This window comes from Theobroma cacao, chromosome 3, assembly GCF_053813885.1.
Source record: "Theobroma cacao isolate CCN51 chromosome 3, ASM5381388v1, whole genome shotgun sequence".
NCBI lineage: Eukaryota > Viridiplantae > Streptophyta > Magnoliopsida > Malvales > Malvaceae > Theobroma > Theobroma cacao.
In genome coordinates this window covers 41,522,435-41,540,213 of record NC_142641.1, presented here as the reverse complement: position 1 = coordinate 41,540,213, position 17,779 = coordinate 41,522,435, and the positions used below count along the sequence as shown (strand labels likewise).

The 17,779-nt window shown below is 37.1% G+C and overlaps 4 protein-coding genes across 4 annotated transcripts; all 4 read right to left on the bottom strand.

The window, feature by feature from the left end:
* Positions 1 to 44: 44 nt before the first annotated feature.
* On the bottom strand, positions 45 to 2,489 carry LOC18605987 (uncharacterized). The gene is made up of 5 exons (XM_007039351.3): positions 2,088 to 2,489; positions 1,682 to 1,982; positions 1,429 to 1,587; positions 578 to 873; positions 45 to 328 (listed from the first exon to the last, which is right to left on the bottom strand). The coding sequence occupies exons 1-5, from the start codon at positions 2,289 to 2,291 to the stop codon at positions 218 to 220; spliced, it is 1,071 nt and encodes a 356-aa protein (XP_007039413.2). The 5' UTR covers positions 2,292 to 2,489; the 3' UTR covers positions 45 to 217.
* Positions 2,490 to 2,686: 197 nt separating this feature from the next.
* LOC18605986 (zinc finger matrin-type protein) lies at positions 2,687 to 5,958 on the bottom strand. The gene is made up of 6 exons (XM_007039349.3): positions 5,696 to 5,958; positions 5,407 to 5,613; positions 5,218 to 5,297; positions 3,820 to 3,895; positions 3,433 to 3,555; positions 2,687 to 3,343 (listed from the first exon to the last, which is right to left on the bottom strand). The coding sequence occupies exons 1-6, from the start codon at positions 5,816 to 5,818 to the stop codon at positions 3,197 to 3,199; spliced, it is 756 nt and encodes a 251-aa protein (XP_007039411.3). The 5' UTR covers positions 5,819 to 5,958; the 3' UTR covers positions 2,687 to 3,196.
* Positions 5,959 to 6,204: 246 nt separating this feature from the next.
* LOC18605985 (uncharacterized) lies at positions 6,205 to 14,478 on the bottom strand. Its single transcript, XM_007039346.3, has 21 exons — positions 14,062 to 14,478; positions 12,667 to 12,921; positions 12,454 to 12,578; positions 12,272 to 12,316; positions 11,727 to 11,808; positions 11,556 to 11,624; positions 11,232 to 11,402; positions 11,072 to 11,137; positions 10,858 to 10,926; positions 10,654 to 10,725; positions 10,224 to 10,564; positions 9,362 to 9,495; positions 9,144 to 9,238; positions 9,037 to 9,075; positions 8,886 to 8,945; positions 7,656 to 7,757; positions 7,495 to 7,546; positions 7,335 to 7,390; positions 7,181 to 7,245; positions 7,025 to 7,076; positions 6,205 to 6,766 (listed from the first exon to the last, which is right to left on the bottom strand). Exons 1-21 carry the CDS (start codon positions 14,233 to 14,235, stop codon positions 6,698 to 6,700), a joined length of 2,193 nt encoding a protein of 730 aa, XP_007039408.3. The 5' UTR covers positions 14,236 to 14,478; the 3' UTR covers positions 6,205 to 6,697.
* A 1,615-nt stretch (positions 14,479 to 16,093) lies between these two features.
* On the bottom strand, positions 16,094 to 17,111 carry LOC18605984 (NADP-specific glutamate dehydrogenase). The gene has a single exon (XM_007039345.3). It carries the CDS (start codon positions 17,038 to 17,040, stop codon positions 16,258 to 16,260), a length of 783 nt encoding a protein of 260 aa, XP_007039407.1. The 5' UTR covers positions 17,041 to 17,111; the 3' UTR covers positions 16,094 to 16,257.
* Positions 17,112 to 17,779: the final 668 nt, after the last annotated feature.

The following is a 17,779-nucleotide window of genomic DNA, read 5'->3' as shown; positions in this document are numbered from 1 at the left end:
AACAATGACTGCTAGTCAAAATCGAACTAAACAGCCCTTTCACATGCCTAAATTCTCTTAACTATATTGTCATGAATATCATGAGTACAGATACACTAACTCAACAGCAATGTTTACAGAGGCTTAGGCATCCAACTCAAAATTAGTAATTCAGAACATCGAAATTTCATGTGCTCCGTCACATCTTGATCCTGTAATTATCTATACTGCATTCAACTTATGCTGATGAACAAGAGCTATACCCATTGTGCTCGTCAATACCAATACTTGTTTTATTTGAAGTAGCTAAAGTTTTCTCCAAGTCCAACTGTGACAACGGTCTTGGAACCTGTAACAAAAAATAAAAAACACAAGGGAGTTTAGGCAGATGCATAAGTACAGTGCCATTTCATTAAGTCATATATCTCTCTCTCACACACACACACACTCCAACAAACAGAAAGGCAAGCTTCTAAAGTAGAGATCTTAGGTACATTTACCAAGCAACTTACTCCAAAAGAAACCCCTTCATTCAGTAATAAACACTGTCATTATCTATAAAGACTAAAGAGTGAACAAGTGATATATATATACTCACTTGACGTTTCTTCCCAGCCTTCTCATCACTTAAGAAATCCCTGAGAGGAATATATGCTGCTTGTTTGCAGAGCTCAAGCAAATCTGAACCAGTGTAACCTTCACACAGCCTAGCTATGTGGTCAAAATCAATATTGTCATCCACTCTCTCATTCTTCAATATCACCTTCAATATCTTTTCTCTATCGTTACAGTCAGGTCTTCCGATTTCAAAAACCTGAGAAAAACGCCTAAGTATTGCCTCATCAAGTTCTGTTGGACGATTGGTTGCACCCAGTACCATAACTCGAGCATTCTCTGAATGCAAGGTTAAAAGAAAAATCAACTTCACAGTTAATAGAAAGGTTGACATGTTCAATATTGACATGAAGTACTATATATTATAAGCTATAGTGCTACATGCCAAACTGCTTTTAGCGCAACAAGCTCAAGAAACATCACTACCTAACAGTATTTGGAGTTTCAAAACAAATATCCAAACTTCACCAAACACCCCACTCTATTTGAGCAATACAAACTTTTTCAACACCTAAGAGATGTCTTTAAGAAATTGACTTAAAATGCGCAATGAACTCTACACATCAGGGGAAAAAAAAAATCTCTACACATCAGGGGATGTGGCGAAGGGGGAAAAATATTTTGAATTTAAAACCATTCCAATAATATGTATGGTACTAATAGTACTATGTGTATTTAGTGTTTCCAATAAAATGATTAAACTCCGACATCTGAGAGCGAAAATTTGTTTGAAGCTGATAATATAAGCTAGCAAATGGCATTTAATTTGTTGTACAGTCACAGATTAACTAGTATATTAGTTTACAATTGGAAGAAATAACTAAGAACACTCACGATCAGTGGTGAAACCATCCCACAAGGCCATGAACTCAGTTTTCATGATAGACATGGCCTCCTGGTCCGTGGCTCGTCGCTGCCCCAGAAAACTTTCCACTTCATCAATAAATATAATAGCCGGCTGTAGCTTATAAGCCAAACTAAAGACAGCAGTCACTGCAATAATGCACTAACAAAATATTAAAAATCTTAGAAACCTTAAAATGTATAACAAGCAAATTGTTTTTGAAAGAAATCCCATTCTGTTTACCTAGTTTTTGGGCGTCACCGAACCATTTACTCATTAAATTAGAAACTCTAACATTGATAAAGACAGCCCCGGATTCTTTAGCAATGGCTTTGGCAAGCATGGTTTTCCCTGTCCCTGGTGGTCCGTACAAAAGCACCCCTTTTGGGGGACCCAAAAGTTTGCCATAAGCAAAAAGCTCTGGCCTTTTAAGAGGAAGAATAGCCAGCTCGTACAATGCTTCTTTGATTCTATCAAACCCACCAACCGACTGGAATTCAACTTTTATGTCGTCTGGATTCACCACATCACCCGCTATCACATCCTGTGTTTAGAAAAACACAAAAAACAAAAAATCACTTTGACAATACAAATGGGTTTTGAATCCCAAAAGAATTACTATAAAAAAAAAAGTTTTTTTTTGTAGTGCCTCGTAGGGGTTGGTGTGGATGAAGGCGCGACCGAGGCGTTTGGAGATGGCTTTTTTGTTTTCAATGGATTTCTTGGAGGATTCACGATTTAGGTCTAGGTGTTTGAGGCCGGCGAATAGGACCAGGCAACTTAAAGAGGCACTGGCTGCATATAAGAGTAAATCTTGTAAGAAGGTTGTCTCGGTACGACGGTCGCGGCCCATGGTTGTGTCCCCTTTCTAGGCCACCGCCGGAAATGTTAGAACTTGGAAAGGAAGGTGAGCGGAGTAGGGAAGGGGCTTCGACGTTATGCCTGTTGGTAGGCCACTAGGAGTGTGATGTAATGAATATGAACCGTTGGGACTTAGGCGCGCTAAACTAGGGTACAGTGACGAACTCCCTCATTGAGCTGAGGCCCCCAGGTGTTTGGGCCTTCGGGAGTCGATAAAGAATTTGATAATACTTCTTTGTTTCTCAAAAAGAACACTCCCCTTTCTTTTCTTCTTATTGGGAATAATTCCCTTTTTCTTCACTCTACTCCATATTAAAGAAATGATGATAACATTGCAAGGATCTGTAGGTGGAAAAGAGAAATCATACAGCTTACGGGGTCAAAAGGTTATATGTGGGTTTGGAACTGAAAAATGAACTCCTAAGGTCAAAAATCCTCAGGCCCTTAGGTCGCCATCATCTGTCCAAACTCCATAAGGTTATTCATTCATTTGCTTTTGACTAGGCGACAGGGATGGAATTAACCAACAGATATTAGCATTCATAATTACACAGCTTACACGAAAGACCTGTTGTTTCCCTCATATGTTTTGCAGATGAGAGAAAACAATATACTTCAAGCACTAGTTGCCTGAATTTAAAGACCATCAGTAGATTACATAAAGAGTTGTTAAAATGAAATATTAAAACAGAAATGTGCTTCTTTTAGTTTCCACAACTAAAGTTATCAACCATGGAAGCTCTCCTTCCTCCTTTGTGTCTGCACCAATCCTTGCCGCTTGTCTATAGTCATGTTTTGCAAAAGTATACAACAAGATGCCATCAACAGCAAAAACACTGGCATTTTCCCTTCGGATCCAAATATTACAAAGCAGGCTGAGTTATGACACTTGTTATTCTAGCGTTCACTTCTTCCATCGTCATCCCAATCTCCATTCGACTGTTCATGATTTTTTGAGGGCCTCCCGGGAATTCCCCACTGCCTGATCTCATTTCTTGATTGCTCTTCAGCATCAGGCAAATTCCTATATTCTCTTTTCGTCACCTTGATTTTATGAGCAAAACTTCTATCAGATATAAAAGCATAGAGTCAAACAAGACAAAAAATTCTCAAGGGTTTCAAGTCCCTGATACCTCAGGTTTCTTGTGTCCTTTGAAATGTGTATCATCCTCTCTACTCCTTGATGAAAGATGTTTAGCAGCCTCACTAAATATTTGAAATCCTTGAAGATCACCATTTTTTATACTTGCTTCCAGCTGAAAACGACAAGCAATGGAAGTCACAATATTACACATTTATGTACAGCTTCCAGTATGTACTCAAAAGTGGCATCTTAAGCCAGAACCAATCAACCATAAACTAAAACAATTGTAATGTTCAGAGGCTCCATAGTACTTAAGGGGAGAACAAATCATTGATACAAAAAGTACCATCATGGCATAAGACTTTAATTCAGAATTATGGGATGCCATGACATATTTACCAACATAACTACATAATGATCTTGATAAATTCTGTACCTGGACATGGATAATGCAAAATATAATGCTAGAAATAGGAAGCCAGCTATCCTCTGGAGAAAGAGACAAATTTGACCTGTTAAATCAAAGGAAAAGTGCATAATTAAATTCACACACGCTGTCAAGTTACATTTTAACCAAAAGAATCCAAGTGTAAGAAAATCTGACTGTGTAGTCCATCAAATTGAGAAAAGTACAAAATAATCAACAACATTTTCATTCACGCTTTCCTAATTGCCCAGAAATAAAGCATTAGGCGCATAACCAGTTGATTTAGAAGAACAGAGGAACAGTGCAAGAAAGAGATCACATTATAACCAACAGATGGTTGTGTTCGTAAATTTAAGAAACATCGCTTTTAAAGAAGCCAGAACTTGACAGCAACAAAGCCAAGTATTGAAATAAACATATTATGAGGAATGCACAGATCAAAGAAAGCAAAAATAAGAAAATCTGACTGTGTAGTCCATCAAATTGAGAAAAGTACAAAATAATCAACAACATTTTCATTCACGCTTTCCTAATTGCCCAGAAATAAAGCATTAGGCGCATAACCAGTTGATTTAGAAGAACAGAGGAACAGTGCAAGAAAGAGATCACATTATAACCAACAGATGGTTGTGTTCGTAAATTTAAGAAACATCGCTTTTAAAGAAGCCAGAACTTGACAGCAACAAAGCCAAGTATTGAAATAAACATATTATGAGGAATGCACAGATCAAAGAAAGCAAAAATAATTACCTCATTGAAGTATTGCAAAAGGTTATAACTTATTATGAAAAAAACAGAAAGAAGTTGATAGCCATATTCAAGTTTAAAACTTGAAACCTCATAGAAAGAGGCATTGACTAGCTAACCAATTAGTTTTCTAGTTCATTATCCTTTGTGGATAGGCAGAAGACCGAGAAAACATAATCACCATAAGATCCGAAGTGCAATTAAAACTATAACTTGTCAACAACATGATAAAACAGTCATCATTACCCAAGTTCCAAAGAAACGCAGTCCCTCCTGAGAAAAGGGAACCAGAAACAATCCTACCCTCTCACACTTTTGCATAGAGGGGCCGCTCCCAACATACACCCTGCAGTCACACATGCCAGCTGAATACTTTTACTATCACACCCCAAAACTGTTCCTAACAGCAGATATTAAGAAGTTCCTAACTTTATTTAGCTGAACTTTGAGGACAATAGAAATAAGAATTAAGTTAGCACTGTCTCCATTAGACCCAAGTTTTTGACATCCTTGCAGCTCTCCAATTAAAGCAAGCTTGTTTCAACCCGATCACAGTCAGCATAAGCGTTCCAAAGACAAAATATTGGACATTCAGTCCAAAGCGATAATTTAATTGCTTGCACCAGGAAGTGATAACTGCACCAACCGTAAAAGTGATACCTGAGGTAAGGAGCCAAGTATACAATAGAGTACACAGCGTAGCGCCGCTTCCCCGTATCAAGCCAAGCAAAAACCCAGCTCTATCAAAGACCGAAAAAAGTAAAGGAAAAAAATTAAAATAATTAGAAATTAACACGAAAGCCACCCCCACCCTCACACCAAAAAGAAAAAGAAAATTCATTTTCTAACCAGCCAATTGAAGTAAGGAATAAAGCTGATAATCCCCATAGCCGCAAACCTCGTATCACCTGCATCAATAACCGAATCACTACCATCTTCCTCCCCACTATCGGCGACGGGAAGCAGCAGTGAACTCAACATACACGCGCCGATTGCGGCAGCGAGGGGCGCGTCAGTTGAAAACTCCGCCCTGCATATTTCTTTCTTAATCTCCTTCTGTACCAATCCACAATCAGCAACCACTTAAACATAAAAGGGACCAAAAAGTAAAAAGAAAAAAAAAAAGGAAAATTCTAACCTTTTTGTGGATTTTGGTAAGGTGATTAAAGGGTTTAAGTTTGGATATTGAAGAGGGTGTGAGAGGAGGCTTGAAACAAAATGAAGAACAGGAAAAGGGTTGGGTGAGATAGCGGCTGATCATGGTCGGTTGGTTGCCACTAACATGAGCCGTGGAAGGAGAAGTACGGGCGCCCCTTCCTCACTATATTTTTGCTTGCGGGAGCTAAAACATTAAAGTCTCGGGCGTCTAACATTTTCGGGAAGGGTGACAAAATCATGGGCTTTGACATCGATGGAGATCCTGGCCTGAGGGACCTTGAATGAGTACGTGTATTATTAAAATTTGACTTTGATGAACAAAATGAATAAATTGTTTGACGAAAAACAAGTGAGAAGATAACGCTGATTTTACGTGTTATTAGTTGGTTACGTAAAGTCATAAACATTCACATTCACCGTAAAAATAAAAAAGGGTAGGAAAAACGTTGGCATTCTAATGTCTTAACAATGTCGAAAAAATAGATAGTAGGACAGAGAAGATAACTAGACTGGTTGTTCTACCAATAGCAGTATACAGTCAGGTCCTATTCGGCCCTTCAACAAAATACTAACTTGTTCGTTTCAATAAAACTTATATAATACAAAGATTTTCTGGAGAACAGCCAACACTCAGTTAAATCTACACGACTACTTCCAACCATGGTAAAAATAACTGGCCCGGCTCTGGAACAACAACTCTCTTTACATGAAATACAAGTAAAAACATCCTCATGTACCCATAATAATTGCTTATTTCGTCATTGAAGTGGCTGAAATCTGCAAAGCAACGTATCGCTCAACGTCACAGATTTTTGTAGTTACGGATGCTCCCTTCCACCCTTCTACCATTGTCGATGGCCAAAAAGCAGTTCCCATATCTGATAGGCAGAGAATGGTGGAACATAATTTTATCCGCATGATTTACATCTTTTGCCCGATTTTTCATGATGGTTTCACTTTACAGTAGTTGAGTTTACAGCTCTCACGCGTCGCCTTCCAGTCTAATCCCGTTTTCTTCCGCACCAGACATGGATCTTAGTTGTTGCTGCAACTGCATAATAATAATGAAACCATCAGACAGTTGCTTATACTCCCTCTCCGCCTGATGGGATTCTTTATATGTTATTACTAAGGTCAGAGAAAGGATGAATCAAGCATCAAGCCAGGTAGGAATTGTTTAAACCTAGGTCAACAACCAACACTCGTATCTTAATTTTGGAAAGCATCTTGTTAGACACCACCATGAAATAAAGTAGAGGCCACATTAAGTCCAAAAATCACATCATATAATAAGGTGTAAGAAACTCACTTGTTCATATTTCAACTTTTCAGCAGTCAATTCATCAGTCAAATTCATCATTCTGCAAATAGTGTTCAAGGAAGAGAGTATCAGAAGAAACTTGCATATATAGGTGAGTATCAGTCAATTCATCATTCTACTTTGTATGGATTCACGCCAACCAACCTAGATTGAAGCTCCGAGATCTTGCAGAGCAGTAAACGCTCCCTCTCAGAAGCTGCTGTCTCAACCTATTGAAAAAGAAGATCAGATAGGGGAAGAAAGAATAACCTACTAGCTAGAAATTAGTCATCATAAGATACAGATAAAAGGTTCTTACATTTCCATTGCTCTCGGAACAACGAGGTAAAGGAGGCAACTTTCCATTTTGTGTGGCTGGAAAAAGAAAAGCAAGAAAGAAATGGATTACAATACTGTTAAGCACTGTAATTTCTAATTTAATTATGTGAGTGTGATAGAGAGACCAATCTTTCACTAACCATCTACAAACTCAGCCGGCTGGAAGATATTCAACAAATTCACAATAAGATCCTAGCATTTCAAAAAAATTTCCAATGAGAAGATAATTAATTTTAAGGCAAAAAAACATTCTATCAGCAAAATGAAACACCGACTTATTGTCCCAACCCTAATTCTTTACCTGTTGAAGTGAGGTTTGCTGGAAAAGATTCTGAAGGTGATTCATAAAAATTGATGTGGGCATGTTACCATTGGTCAAATCCTTCGAGGAATGATTGGTAGGCTGAAAAATGGGGGGGAATCAAATATAAGTATAACTTATTTACATAGACTAGTGCAGCGGGCATATTGAGCAGCTAAACATGTTCCACTACCAGATAGATGGAGCCACATAAGAGAAGATGTATTTATACTTGATTTGCATGAAGTTTGGTTACGAAGTTGTTACACATGGATATTATTACCCCTCTTTTATTCTTGCATCCCTTTTGGCTTTTTGCTACCATACAGGTCATTATAATATATATAATCATAGAAACAAAATCAGCTGAGTGAGGCAAGGCTTTTCTCTGCCTCCAAAACGCCTGCAACTAAATAAAGGTGCATCCAGGAAAGTGATTCCACCACGCCGTTAAGTGGGTTCAGGCACCTAACTTAGCCCATGGAGGTCAAGGAAATGGGTTCTCCACATAGAGGTACTAAAGAAATGCGTGACGAAATGGGAGATCAAACACATTCGAAGGAAGGCAAATCAACAAGCTGACAATCTAGCGAAGACAGGCATTGGTAGAGAGATAGAATTAGTTCATGTATGGGGAGACAAATCAACTAGGAGTGCTGGCATGAGGGAAGAGATTAATAGCTGAGTAGCCTACCAAAGTCAACAGAACAGGTTGTGTACTAGCTCACTGAATTATTTTTCCATTACTCTTGAGTTTGGGAGATCTTAAAGGATTTTATTGGGATGTTATGCAGATGAAATTTGTATTGAGTCGTTGTTCCCACACAAATTTTAACTGTATAGTGGGTGTTTTTGTTTTGCTCATGTAAGAGGCATATAGGGTTGAATACAATTCTGGAACTGTACAGGGGTTAGCTAAAGAAAATGAGCATAATTTTGTAATGGTATACCCCCTGATCTTTTGTACAGGGCATAGCCTTGCAAAATTGATGTAATGAGGTGAACTGATGTTCTCCCGATTCGCTAATACATGCTGAAAATTCAAAAAAAAAAAAGGATGCCTTCCCTGGAAGGCAGTTAGGCACTTTCTGATTGGTGACTCACCTAAGCACACACCTTGACAACATTTATAACAGATCCTAAGCTTCAAAATGCAAGATGTTGCAATAAAATGAAACAGAACATAAATTCACAATCAACCACATTGAGGAGAAGATTTAGTGTACAAACCACTTGTTTGGATTCAAATATCCAATCACCTACGCTGGCAGACTTTCTGAGAGGTGAAGTCTGAAACTCAAGAAGAAACAGAGCAACCAATAAGGAGTGGTCAATTAATATTGTTTATAGAAGGATATTTAAACAAAGACCAATCACCCACCTGTGAAGATCGGCGTGAAACCGTGCTTAAAGGAATATCCTGGAGAACATTATTTAGTTAGTGAAGTTGCACAGGAGAACAAATATAGCATCAAAATTGAGCTTTACCTTTACAAGATCTAAATTTTCTGATGTTACTGAAAATCGGCCTTTTATTTGCACCAGATTAGCCTTTGACTTGTCATCCAGAGAATCCCTAAACCCTGTTGAAGGAAACAAAAAATGCTACAATATATCTAAATCTTAGCAGCCACAATAGTAGCACTGGCCATGATGCTGGTGACAAAAACAAACAACAATGATTCTAAATACTATGGGTTTGTTACCTCCTGATGATTTAATCGGAGCTGATAGACTGTTTGCAGATGCTCGATTAGGAAGCATCAATGGACCACTAAAGCTTGGAGCTTTACGAACTTGGCAAACTTTCTCATTCGCTGGTAAAATTTCATTCTCAAACCTAATCATTAGCAAACTATAAGCTCAGCATCTACAAATTTCTCTTCCACTTCGAATGATTTATAAATTATTTTCTTAAATTAAAATAGATAAGAAATTAATCAGACATGACCAATGCAATAACACAAGCAAATATCCTATGTTTAAAAAGGTATATGTAACAATCAGTCATAATCACATGTTCTCCTATTAAACAACATACCTAAGAAATATTGCAGTTGAATCAACTCAAAGCACACTGGAATCAAGATTTGTGAAATTATCACTTCTGCTTTATTGGAGAGAGAGCTAAAAAAAGCCCTTAACAGCAGTATATTTTCATGACCTCATATGGCTTTCACTAGCCCAACATTTAAACCATTTTAAATTAAAACATAATTCAACAGCACCGGCAAAACACATGAACATAAATTAACTGGACCATTTATAGAATTCATCTATTTTCACAATCACAGGCTATAAAATAGTCCAAAAGAAAAGGAACTACTTCAAGTTTGGTAGTTAACATGATAACCATGATCTGCAGCCGTCATATAGCAGATTGAGTCCCCTCCTCATATTTCATAGGCTCTTTTAAACTACAACTAAAACCAAATGTGCTACATACTTATGCAAAAACATCATCAGGTAACAATTACTTGGACAAAAAAAGGGTCCACCTCACTTCAAAAACCCATAAAAAGAAGACAACTGAAATGGCCAAGCAAACCTAACTATGTACTGACCAACCTTTCTGAGTTACGAACCCGTTCTGAAGATGAATGATTAAGAACAGCACCAGGTGTGAGTGGCCCACTTTGAGTTTGCCTAGGTTTCACTGTTTTAGCCCTGGTCAATACCACATCCCTTTCTGAAGTTGATGCCATAACATCAATGCTTGATCCATTTTTCCTCAAACCAACAGTTTCCTGACAGCCAGCTTCAACTATATCACATTCCAGATTCTTTCCCTTTCCATTCAAGCAATCAGACTGTGATAAGTCAACATTCCTTGGCCCTCCAGTTTCAGCCTGAGATACTTCCCTATTTAAATTCAACTTTCCCAAACTAGATTCGCAGTAAGCTGCAGCCTGTCAAGCAACACCGACAACCAATATTATTTTAACCATGTCCAGCTATGTATCATACCACTGGGGCAAAAAAAAATACAACCGCTGACCTTATGACCAAGGCTTGATTTCATGCTTGCATCATCATCTTTGCACTCATGAATATCATCATCATCACGCACCTTAGCATAATAAAGTGAAAAAATTAGTATAAACCAAGTAATAGATATAACTGACGAAGAAATTACTTCTCATACTATATGTCTATGGTAAAATCTTTATTATTTAAGGTTAGAATTGAAAATGTGGCCTACCAGAGATGCTTGCGCTTTCAAATCCTCAATATCAAAGTTCCAGGCACTAACTCCTCTTTGGTACTCACTCTGACAAACACAAGACAACACCACCAGCAGTAAGAAAACACAAATGCCCCAAGAGGGCAACTCAACGGTTAAAACTTTCACAGATATTATTTGAAAAGAAGGTAAATCTGATTTAAGTAAAAAATGACTTTTGATAATTGCTAACCTGTGATATAGCTTCTTGTTCTGCCGAAGGCATTTTCTTTAGAGCTAGTTGTGCGGCATCTTTAAGCTGTAAAATTTTGGACAAAAAAAAGAATACATTAGAAAAATACAGCAGACAAATGAAGCTAAAATACCCGCATTGTGGCAGTGTTATCACTAACCTGAAGGGCTTTCACACGATTCCAAAGTGGTGGGAGATCAGCAAATAATTTCTTCACAGAAAGCTCAGGAGGCTTCGCATGCTTGAAAAAGGAGTGTTTTAATAATTTCTCTGCAGTTGGCCTCTTCGTTTGATCTTTTACCAGACACATCGCAACCATTTCTTTAAAAGACTGATCACAACTGGAAATCTTTTAATTAGAAATTGGCTATGACTAGTAAGCAATTGCAAAACACCATTAAATGCACCTATCGACATTTTATGTTCATGATGACAGATAACATGTCTGTCACTGAGATAATCTAACCAGAAAGAATAGCAGTACCTTAGAGAACTTCTTATCACGATCATAATCAAGTCCCGGCGGAGCATTTTGTATGGTCATCAGGAGAACCTGTTATTGTAGAACGAAAATTAGTAAAACATAAATAAGATTTTGACTAAAAACTCACATTATATATAAATTCTTGTTATATTTTCAACTGAAATTTGATACCTTCATTGGTGGATATTTTGAAAAAGGTGCATGACCGTGAGCCAACTCCAATGCTGTTATGCCAAATGACCAAATATCAGCCCTGTGCAAAATGCAACCAATTAATGAAAATACAATATTAATCTGGAAAACAAAAATGTACCATTTCTTTAAATGTACCAAGAGACACATCAACTCTGTATGCACCCAAGCCAAATTCAATGCAATCCAAGCATAATTGCCATTAAGTATATAAACTATAGTCAGACTTCCATAGTACCACTTGTATGCAATGCATACACAAAGTTAGCAACTTTGAGCGGCATAGATACTTTAGTAACAAGCCGTGATGTGTGGATAAAATGAACAAATATAACAGCAGGACCAAAAGCATGACACCTTGTAAGTTCAGACCAACAACCAACCCCTGCTACCCAGAAGCAGAAAATACTGTGTACACTAAGATGTCATGCCTACTGAACTTTGTACGGTGATGATACGTGTTTAGGCAAAATTCTAGGGGCCTTAAGTATTTTTTAACATCTTAAGCACAGATTTAAACTCACTTGGAATTATATCCACTTCCTGGCTGCAAGACCTCTGGTGCCATCCTGAAAAGAAAGAATAAATTGGAATCTCAAATCATGCAAATTCAAAAAGAAAAAATAATTTCTATCAATGCCATCAGAGTGGGAGAGGAGCAGAAGAGAACTATAATCGTCTAGCAGATTTGACAAAGTTAGCTCACCAGCAAGGAGTCCCAACAAAGGTATTTCTAGAACGTTGTCTATCTCCTGCATCAAACATGCAAGCTGAAACACCAAAGTCAGCAAGCTTTACTGTGCCATTGTTATCAAGCAGTATGTTCCCAGCCTACAAAGTCAATTAAAAACAAATCAAATCAAAGTAATGATAACTTCATTTGGATAAAATAATGTGTGAACTTCAATGGTGCACTGACCTTAACATCCCGATGAATATGTCCTTGTCGATGAAGATAATCCAAAGCCTTAAGAGTTTCTTTCAGAATAGAACCAATAGCAGGCTCTTCAAATCCATCAGGATAAGCTATCTTCATGAGGTGCAAACAGGAACCTTCTGACATGAATGGCATGACTACCCACAGGTTACGGTCAACTACAAACGAACACAATGCCCGAATAACATTTGGGTGATCAATCAAACTCATCGTTTGAGCTTCCCGACGTATGTCATCCTGCAAAAGAGAATTTTCCATCAAGAAAGCCACTCAAGAGTCAAGAGATCACAAAGAGAGCAGGTCCATGGAGAGTAGGAAATATAAACCTAAACCATACCACTCATGATACTACCAGTTATAAAGCATCTAAATGACTTCCCTTATAAAAGATTCCAATATATATACATGTATACATCTACACACACACACATAAAATTGTGGCATGCACATTCTGAGTGACTATTACTATCAAAAGCATAACTTGTTCAGTAGAATGATCTATATGTATGAAACAAACAAGCATACCAAAAGATTTGCATGCATGAATTGGAACTAAGGCTTTGTTTGGATAGAGAGGAAGCTAGGGGAAAGAAAAGGAAGGTATGGAGAATAGTACGGTCTCCCTTGTACAAAACATTTTTTAGGGACGGGATTTCAATCCCAATACTAACAGGCAACAACTTTTAAACTCTCTAACCATTTCATATCTTTGGCATATCAAGTGGACAATAATTTAATTCCTCTAAAAAAATCCCAAGGATCCGATGGTGGCAGCATTACAAAGTATTCCAAAATGGCAGATATCCAGCTTTAAGTAACCATGGAATGTTAATAGACTATCTTAAGCACACAAAGTAGCAAACGCAATTCAGTACTAAAATGCCGAATCAATGGTACAGACGCTACCATAAAAAGTTTTTTTTTTTTAAAAAAAAACTCCTATTTGGTGGTATGGTTCGGATAACACTATCAAATAGGCTTTTATTGGAACCTCAGAAAAAGTTAAATATAGAAGATAAAAAGAACAACTTTCAACTTTAAACAATTTCAAAAAGGAACAAATACCAAGCATTATCTAGGACAATAAAACATATATATCTAAAACTTCAATTCAATTATCGTCCAAGACCTCATAAACTCTGAATTCCAAGAAACGAATTTTAATAATAATAATAATAATAATAAAAGAATTTCACGATTCAACTCCACGAAAAACAATAAGTGAAATCCACAATCAAATAAATTTTGATTAAACAAGATCTCTATTCAAAATTAACTAAAATAAAATCAAATTACAGTCATTTATATTTGAGTACAAACAGTAAAACTTAAAAAAAACGAAAATTAAAAGTCAAATAAAGAGGAAAAAAAACGAACCAGATTACTGCTGCAGCGATCGAGATCCAAGCACTTGACAGCTACGACGTCGTTAAAAGGAAGATAGATCGCTCTGTAAACAGTAGCACTGGCGCCATAACCAACCTCTTCTAGAAGCCTGTAATCGCTAGGATTCGCTGAATAACTCCTCTGACTTCCTCCCATTCTCCGCATACCCTAGAGCCGCCCTTAGAAAAGCAAACCAATCGACGTCGAGAAATCGCCGCTTTAAAAGCCGCAGGCACAGTATCTAGAGTAAAAAGAATCGTCGTGAAAAATAAAAAAGGGCGGCTTTTGTTATTTTTATGTTTGGTGAAGTGTTTATTTTGATCCGTTGACCGCCATGAATAGCGATATAGAGAGGGGACTGGTTTGAGGGCAAGAGAGAGAGAGAGAGAGAGAGAGAGAGAACGGGGTTATTGCTGACGTGGCTATTTGCTTCTAGGTGATTGGGATTTAGACACGTGGATTTGATGCTCTTATGAATTGGTGGTTTTCCTTTTATTTTCCTCCCCTTTTGCGATTTTGATTTTATAGTTGGAATTTTCGTTATTTAGTTTTAGTTGCCTAATTTTGGGCAGGCTGGAAATCTTTAGATTTGTGATTTTATTCTCCAAGAATTTAGGAAATAATCAAACCGCATATATTATTCTTTCTTACTAAAACTATACAAAGTCTAACATCAATGTTTATAAAGAGCTTCAAAATTAATCTAGCTTTAGATTAATTCACATGCTTGAGTTTGATACAAATAAGTATAACTTAAAACTAATAAATTTACTTCAAATCTTAAATAAACCTGAAACATATTTCACTACATTAAATGGTAGAGGAAATTAGGACTAATAGGGACTCCGTTTCAAAATTTTTAAAATTTCATAATATATTTTAAAAAATAAATTTTATTTATAGAATAATTTTTTTGTTTAGTGAAATGTCCCACAATAAGTAATTAATAACTAATTTGTACTTGAGCATTTGTTTCATTAATTGGTACATGATCCATATCTAAAAAATAAGATTCGAATCTTTTTTCTTCAAATAAAAAAATTAATAATTAATTTTAATAGACTTTAAAAAACTAAAAATAAAACTTATTACAATTGAATTATTCCTCAAAACTCACTGTCCCAAAACCTCACAATCGACCCATCTCTTGTTTATCTCCAAATGTGAAATCTTAGTTTTACCACTGACTACATTTACCATGTGTTTAAAACTATAGAATTTCATTTATATATATATAGTATTTTCCATAATTGACTGATATCAATTTGTTCTTGGACAAAGTTATTAATTTTTAATTTTTTTATGATTATAAAAAATATAAAAAGATTTTGAGTTGGAAAAAAAAAAACATATTTGCTCATTGATTATGCAGAAAAAAGGTATTTTCTTACAATACCAATTTTATATTGATTATTTGATGGATAAGAAGAAAAAATTGAAAATACAAAAAGGGGTGCATGAATGTGTATAATGCCTAAATTTTATAAGTGCAAAGGTTCATAGTAATGGGGAGGTAACATATCATGAATGATTGAATATTAAGGAAAGGTTTGGACGCTTCTTTTTCTTTATAAATTGAGTCAAACCTAGGTTAAACATACATATAATTTGGGCCCCAAAACCTAATAACCAAAAATTTACTGTGGTTACCTGCTAATATGAAAATTAAATGGGTTTCAATGAAAGCTAGTTATTAATTAAAGCAACAGAATGCACAATCCTAAGTCCTAATCAAGTCAGTCTATCATCAATATTCTTTGTAGTTAGATATGAAACTCTCTAGGTAATTAGTAGTAGCATGGCAGGACTCAAAAAGTCTTTCATGATAACTATAAGAAAGGGTTTCCTTCCATCATTTTCTCCCTAAACGATAAGAAGTGGTCTACACAGGTATAGGCCGTTTCAAGGTTTAGGGATTCACGTGAATAAAAAGCATTTCACTTTGTTTTGGGTTGATGGAAGGGGCAAGGTGTTGTGGATTTAAGCCCGCTCTGCTACTCACAAATAGCCAAATTTCAGAAAGTAGAAAAGAAAATCCTTTATGAATATGTTCAAATAATTTGAATATGAAACAAGAATTGGTAATAACTAATGATAATCACTATAAATTCGAGTTTCAAAGTTCCAAAATTGGGTAATTTACATTTTAAATTGACAAAAAAGGGCCCTTTGTTGATTCTCTCAAACTCAAAGTAGTCTCATGCGCCTCAAGCTCTTGGCAGACGCTTTGGAGACCAAGTATCCAACCCCAAAGCACATGACCCAAAGGCCCACATCAACGGCCCAGCTCACTCCCTCCATATCCATCTCCTGGCCCCCACCGCAATCTCCATCACACCTTCCTTCCAAACCTTCACCGTCCGACTCCCCACAACTGCAACAACATCCACCGTCCGATTCACTCTCTCCTTCCCTCTCCTCTGGTATCTCCTCCAGCTGATCGAAACCCACCCTCCTGTTGTTCCCCCTCTTCCTCACTACCATCTCCACCCTCTCTCCCATCGGCACGTCTCCCTCCACCGCCACGCACACATCCGCCACTGCCCTGTCAACGCCAACAGTTTCGCCATCCCATCTCTCGATGGCGCACTTGCATTCCAATTTCCACTTTTGCCTGTCATCTTTCCTGAAAATCCCTTTCAACACCTTTTCCTTTCTTGAGTAAACCTCGAAACAGACCCCATCCTCGGCCCGAACCCGCTCCCTGCTCCCATATATCGCCTCTCCAATTTTCGTCTTCACGTTTACCATCCGGTGGAGAGTGACAAACGCCGGGAGATCGGGTCGGACTTTGGACCCGGAAACTTCAAGCGTCTTCTCATTGATTCTGGGCGGGTAAAGTAGAGTGAGCGAATCGGATAACGGCTCCGTACAAGAATCCAAACCCGAGAACCGTACAAAGAAAGCTTTGATCTTCAAAAGATTTTGATGGCCGGAACGAAAGTCGTTGTAATCCGTAGACCTACACATTTTTTAAAAGATTTGTTGTACTGGCAGAACGGTGCTAAACCTTTTGGGGATTTATATTTTGAGAGTGCCCGGGGAGGCGGCTTAGGGGACGTCGGTTTTGGAGGATCAACGGGTGGAGAGCACACGGTTTTGGGTGCTGACGTGAACAAAAAGACAAAAGCAATCGATTTTGTCGGTTTAGTGGAGACTGTGGTGGACTTTTATCTAGTGTTTTGCGGAGTAGTGAAAGATGGTGGATTAGTTAATTAGATGCGGATGGAGGGTTGTTGATTTCGTTCGGTTAGTTAAGTGTTTTGTTAAGAGGTGCACGAATGACAACCGTCAATGTTTTGCCTTTTTATGATTTGGACTATCGTATGCAATTGGGTCGTTCTGCTTTTGTTTGGTCGATTTGATGTTGCGGAAAAACATACCTTTTGGGGCCGTTGATGTTTGATACTTTTGGCTTTCGATTACAACTTGTTGATCGTAAACATAAGAGTTTGGCAGAGTCAATTCCAAAATTCCGGTTGAAATTCAATTGCGGTTCACATAATTTGATAAAAAAAATTTAATAATATCAGTTTGTTTAATTGAATGTTAAATAATTCAAATATGAAATGACATGAATTCAAATTGATAATTTGAAAACTAATTTCAAATAACTCCAATTTGAATAATTCATTTAAATCAAATTCGATTATATTTTTAAAAAAATTTACAACTTGAAGTTGAAAATGTTTTGAACTGAAATAATTTT

Bases quoted from the DNA above. Each gene is read 5' to 3' on its own strand.
- LOC18605985 (XM_007039346.3), bottom strand. From the start codon at position 14,235: ATGCGGAGAATGGGAGGAAGTCAGAGGAGTTATTCAGCGAATCCTAGC. The intron at 12,922-14,061 runs GTTCGTTTTTTT...TCTCTTTTGCAG, and splicing joins ATCGCTGCAGCAGTAATCTG to GATGACATACGTCGGGAAGC. The intron at 11,809-12,271 runs GTGAGTTTAAAT...CATTTTGCACAG, and splicing joins GGAAGTGGATATAATTCCAA to GGCTGATATTTGGTCATTTG.
- LOC18605984 (XM_007039345.3), bottom strand. From the start codon at position 17,040: ATGTGTAGGTCTACGGATTACAACGACTTTCGTTCCGGCCATCAAAAT.
- LOC18605986 (XM_007039349.3), bottom strand. From the start codon at position 5,818: ATGATCAGCCGCTATCTCACCCAACCCTTTTCCTGTTCTTCATTTTGT. The intron at 5,614-5,695 runs GTTAGAATTTTC...GGATTGGTACAG, and splicing joins TTACCAAAATCCACAAAAAG to AAGGAGATTAAGAAAGAAAT. The intron at 3,344-3,432 runs GTATCAGGGACT...CATAAAATCAAG, and splicing joins AAGGACACAAGAAACCTGAG to GTGACGAAAAGAGAATATAG.
- LOC18605987 (XM_007039351.3), bottom strand. From the start codon at position 2,291: ATGGGCCGCGACCGTCGTACCGAGACAACCTTCTTACAAGATTTACTC. The intron at 1,588-1,681 runs GTAAACAGAATG...GCATTATTGCAG, and splicing joins CGGTGACGCCCAAAAACTAG to TGACTGCTGTCTTTAGTTTG. The intron at 874-1,428 runs GTGAGTGTTCTT...CCTTGCATTCAG, and splicing joins GGATGGTTTCACCACTGATC to AGAATGCTCGAGTTATGGTA.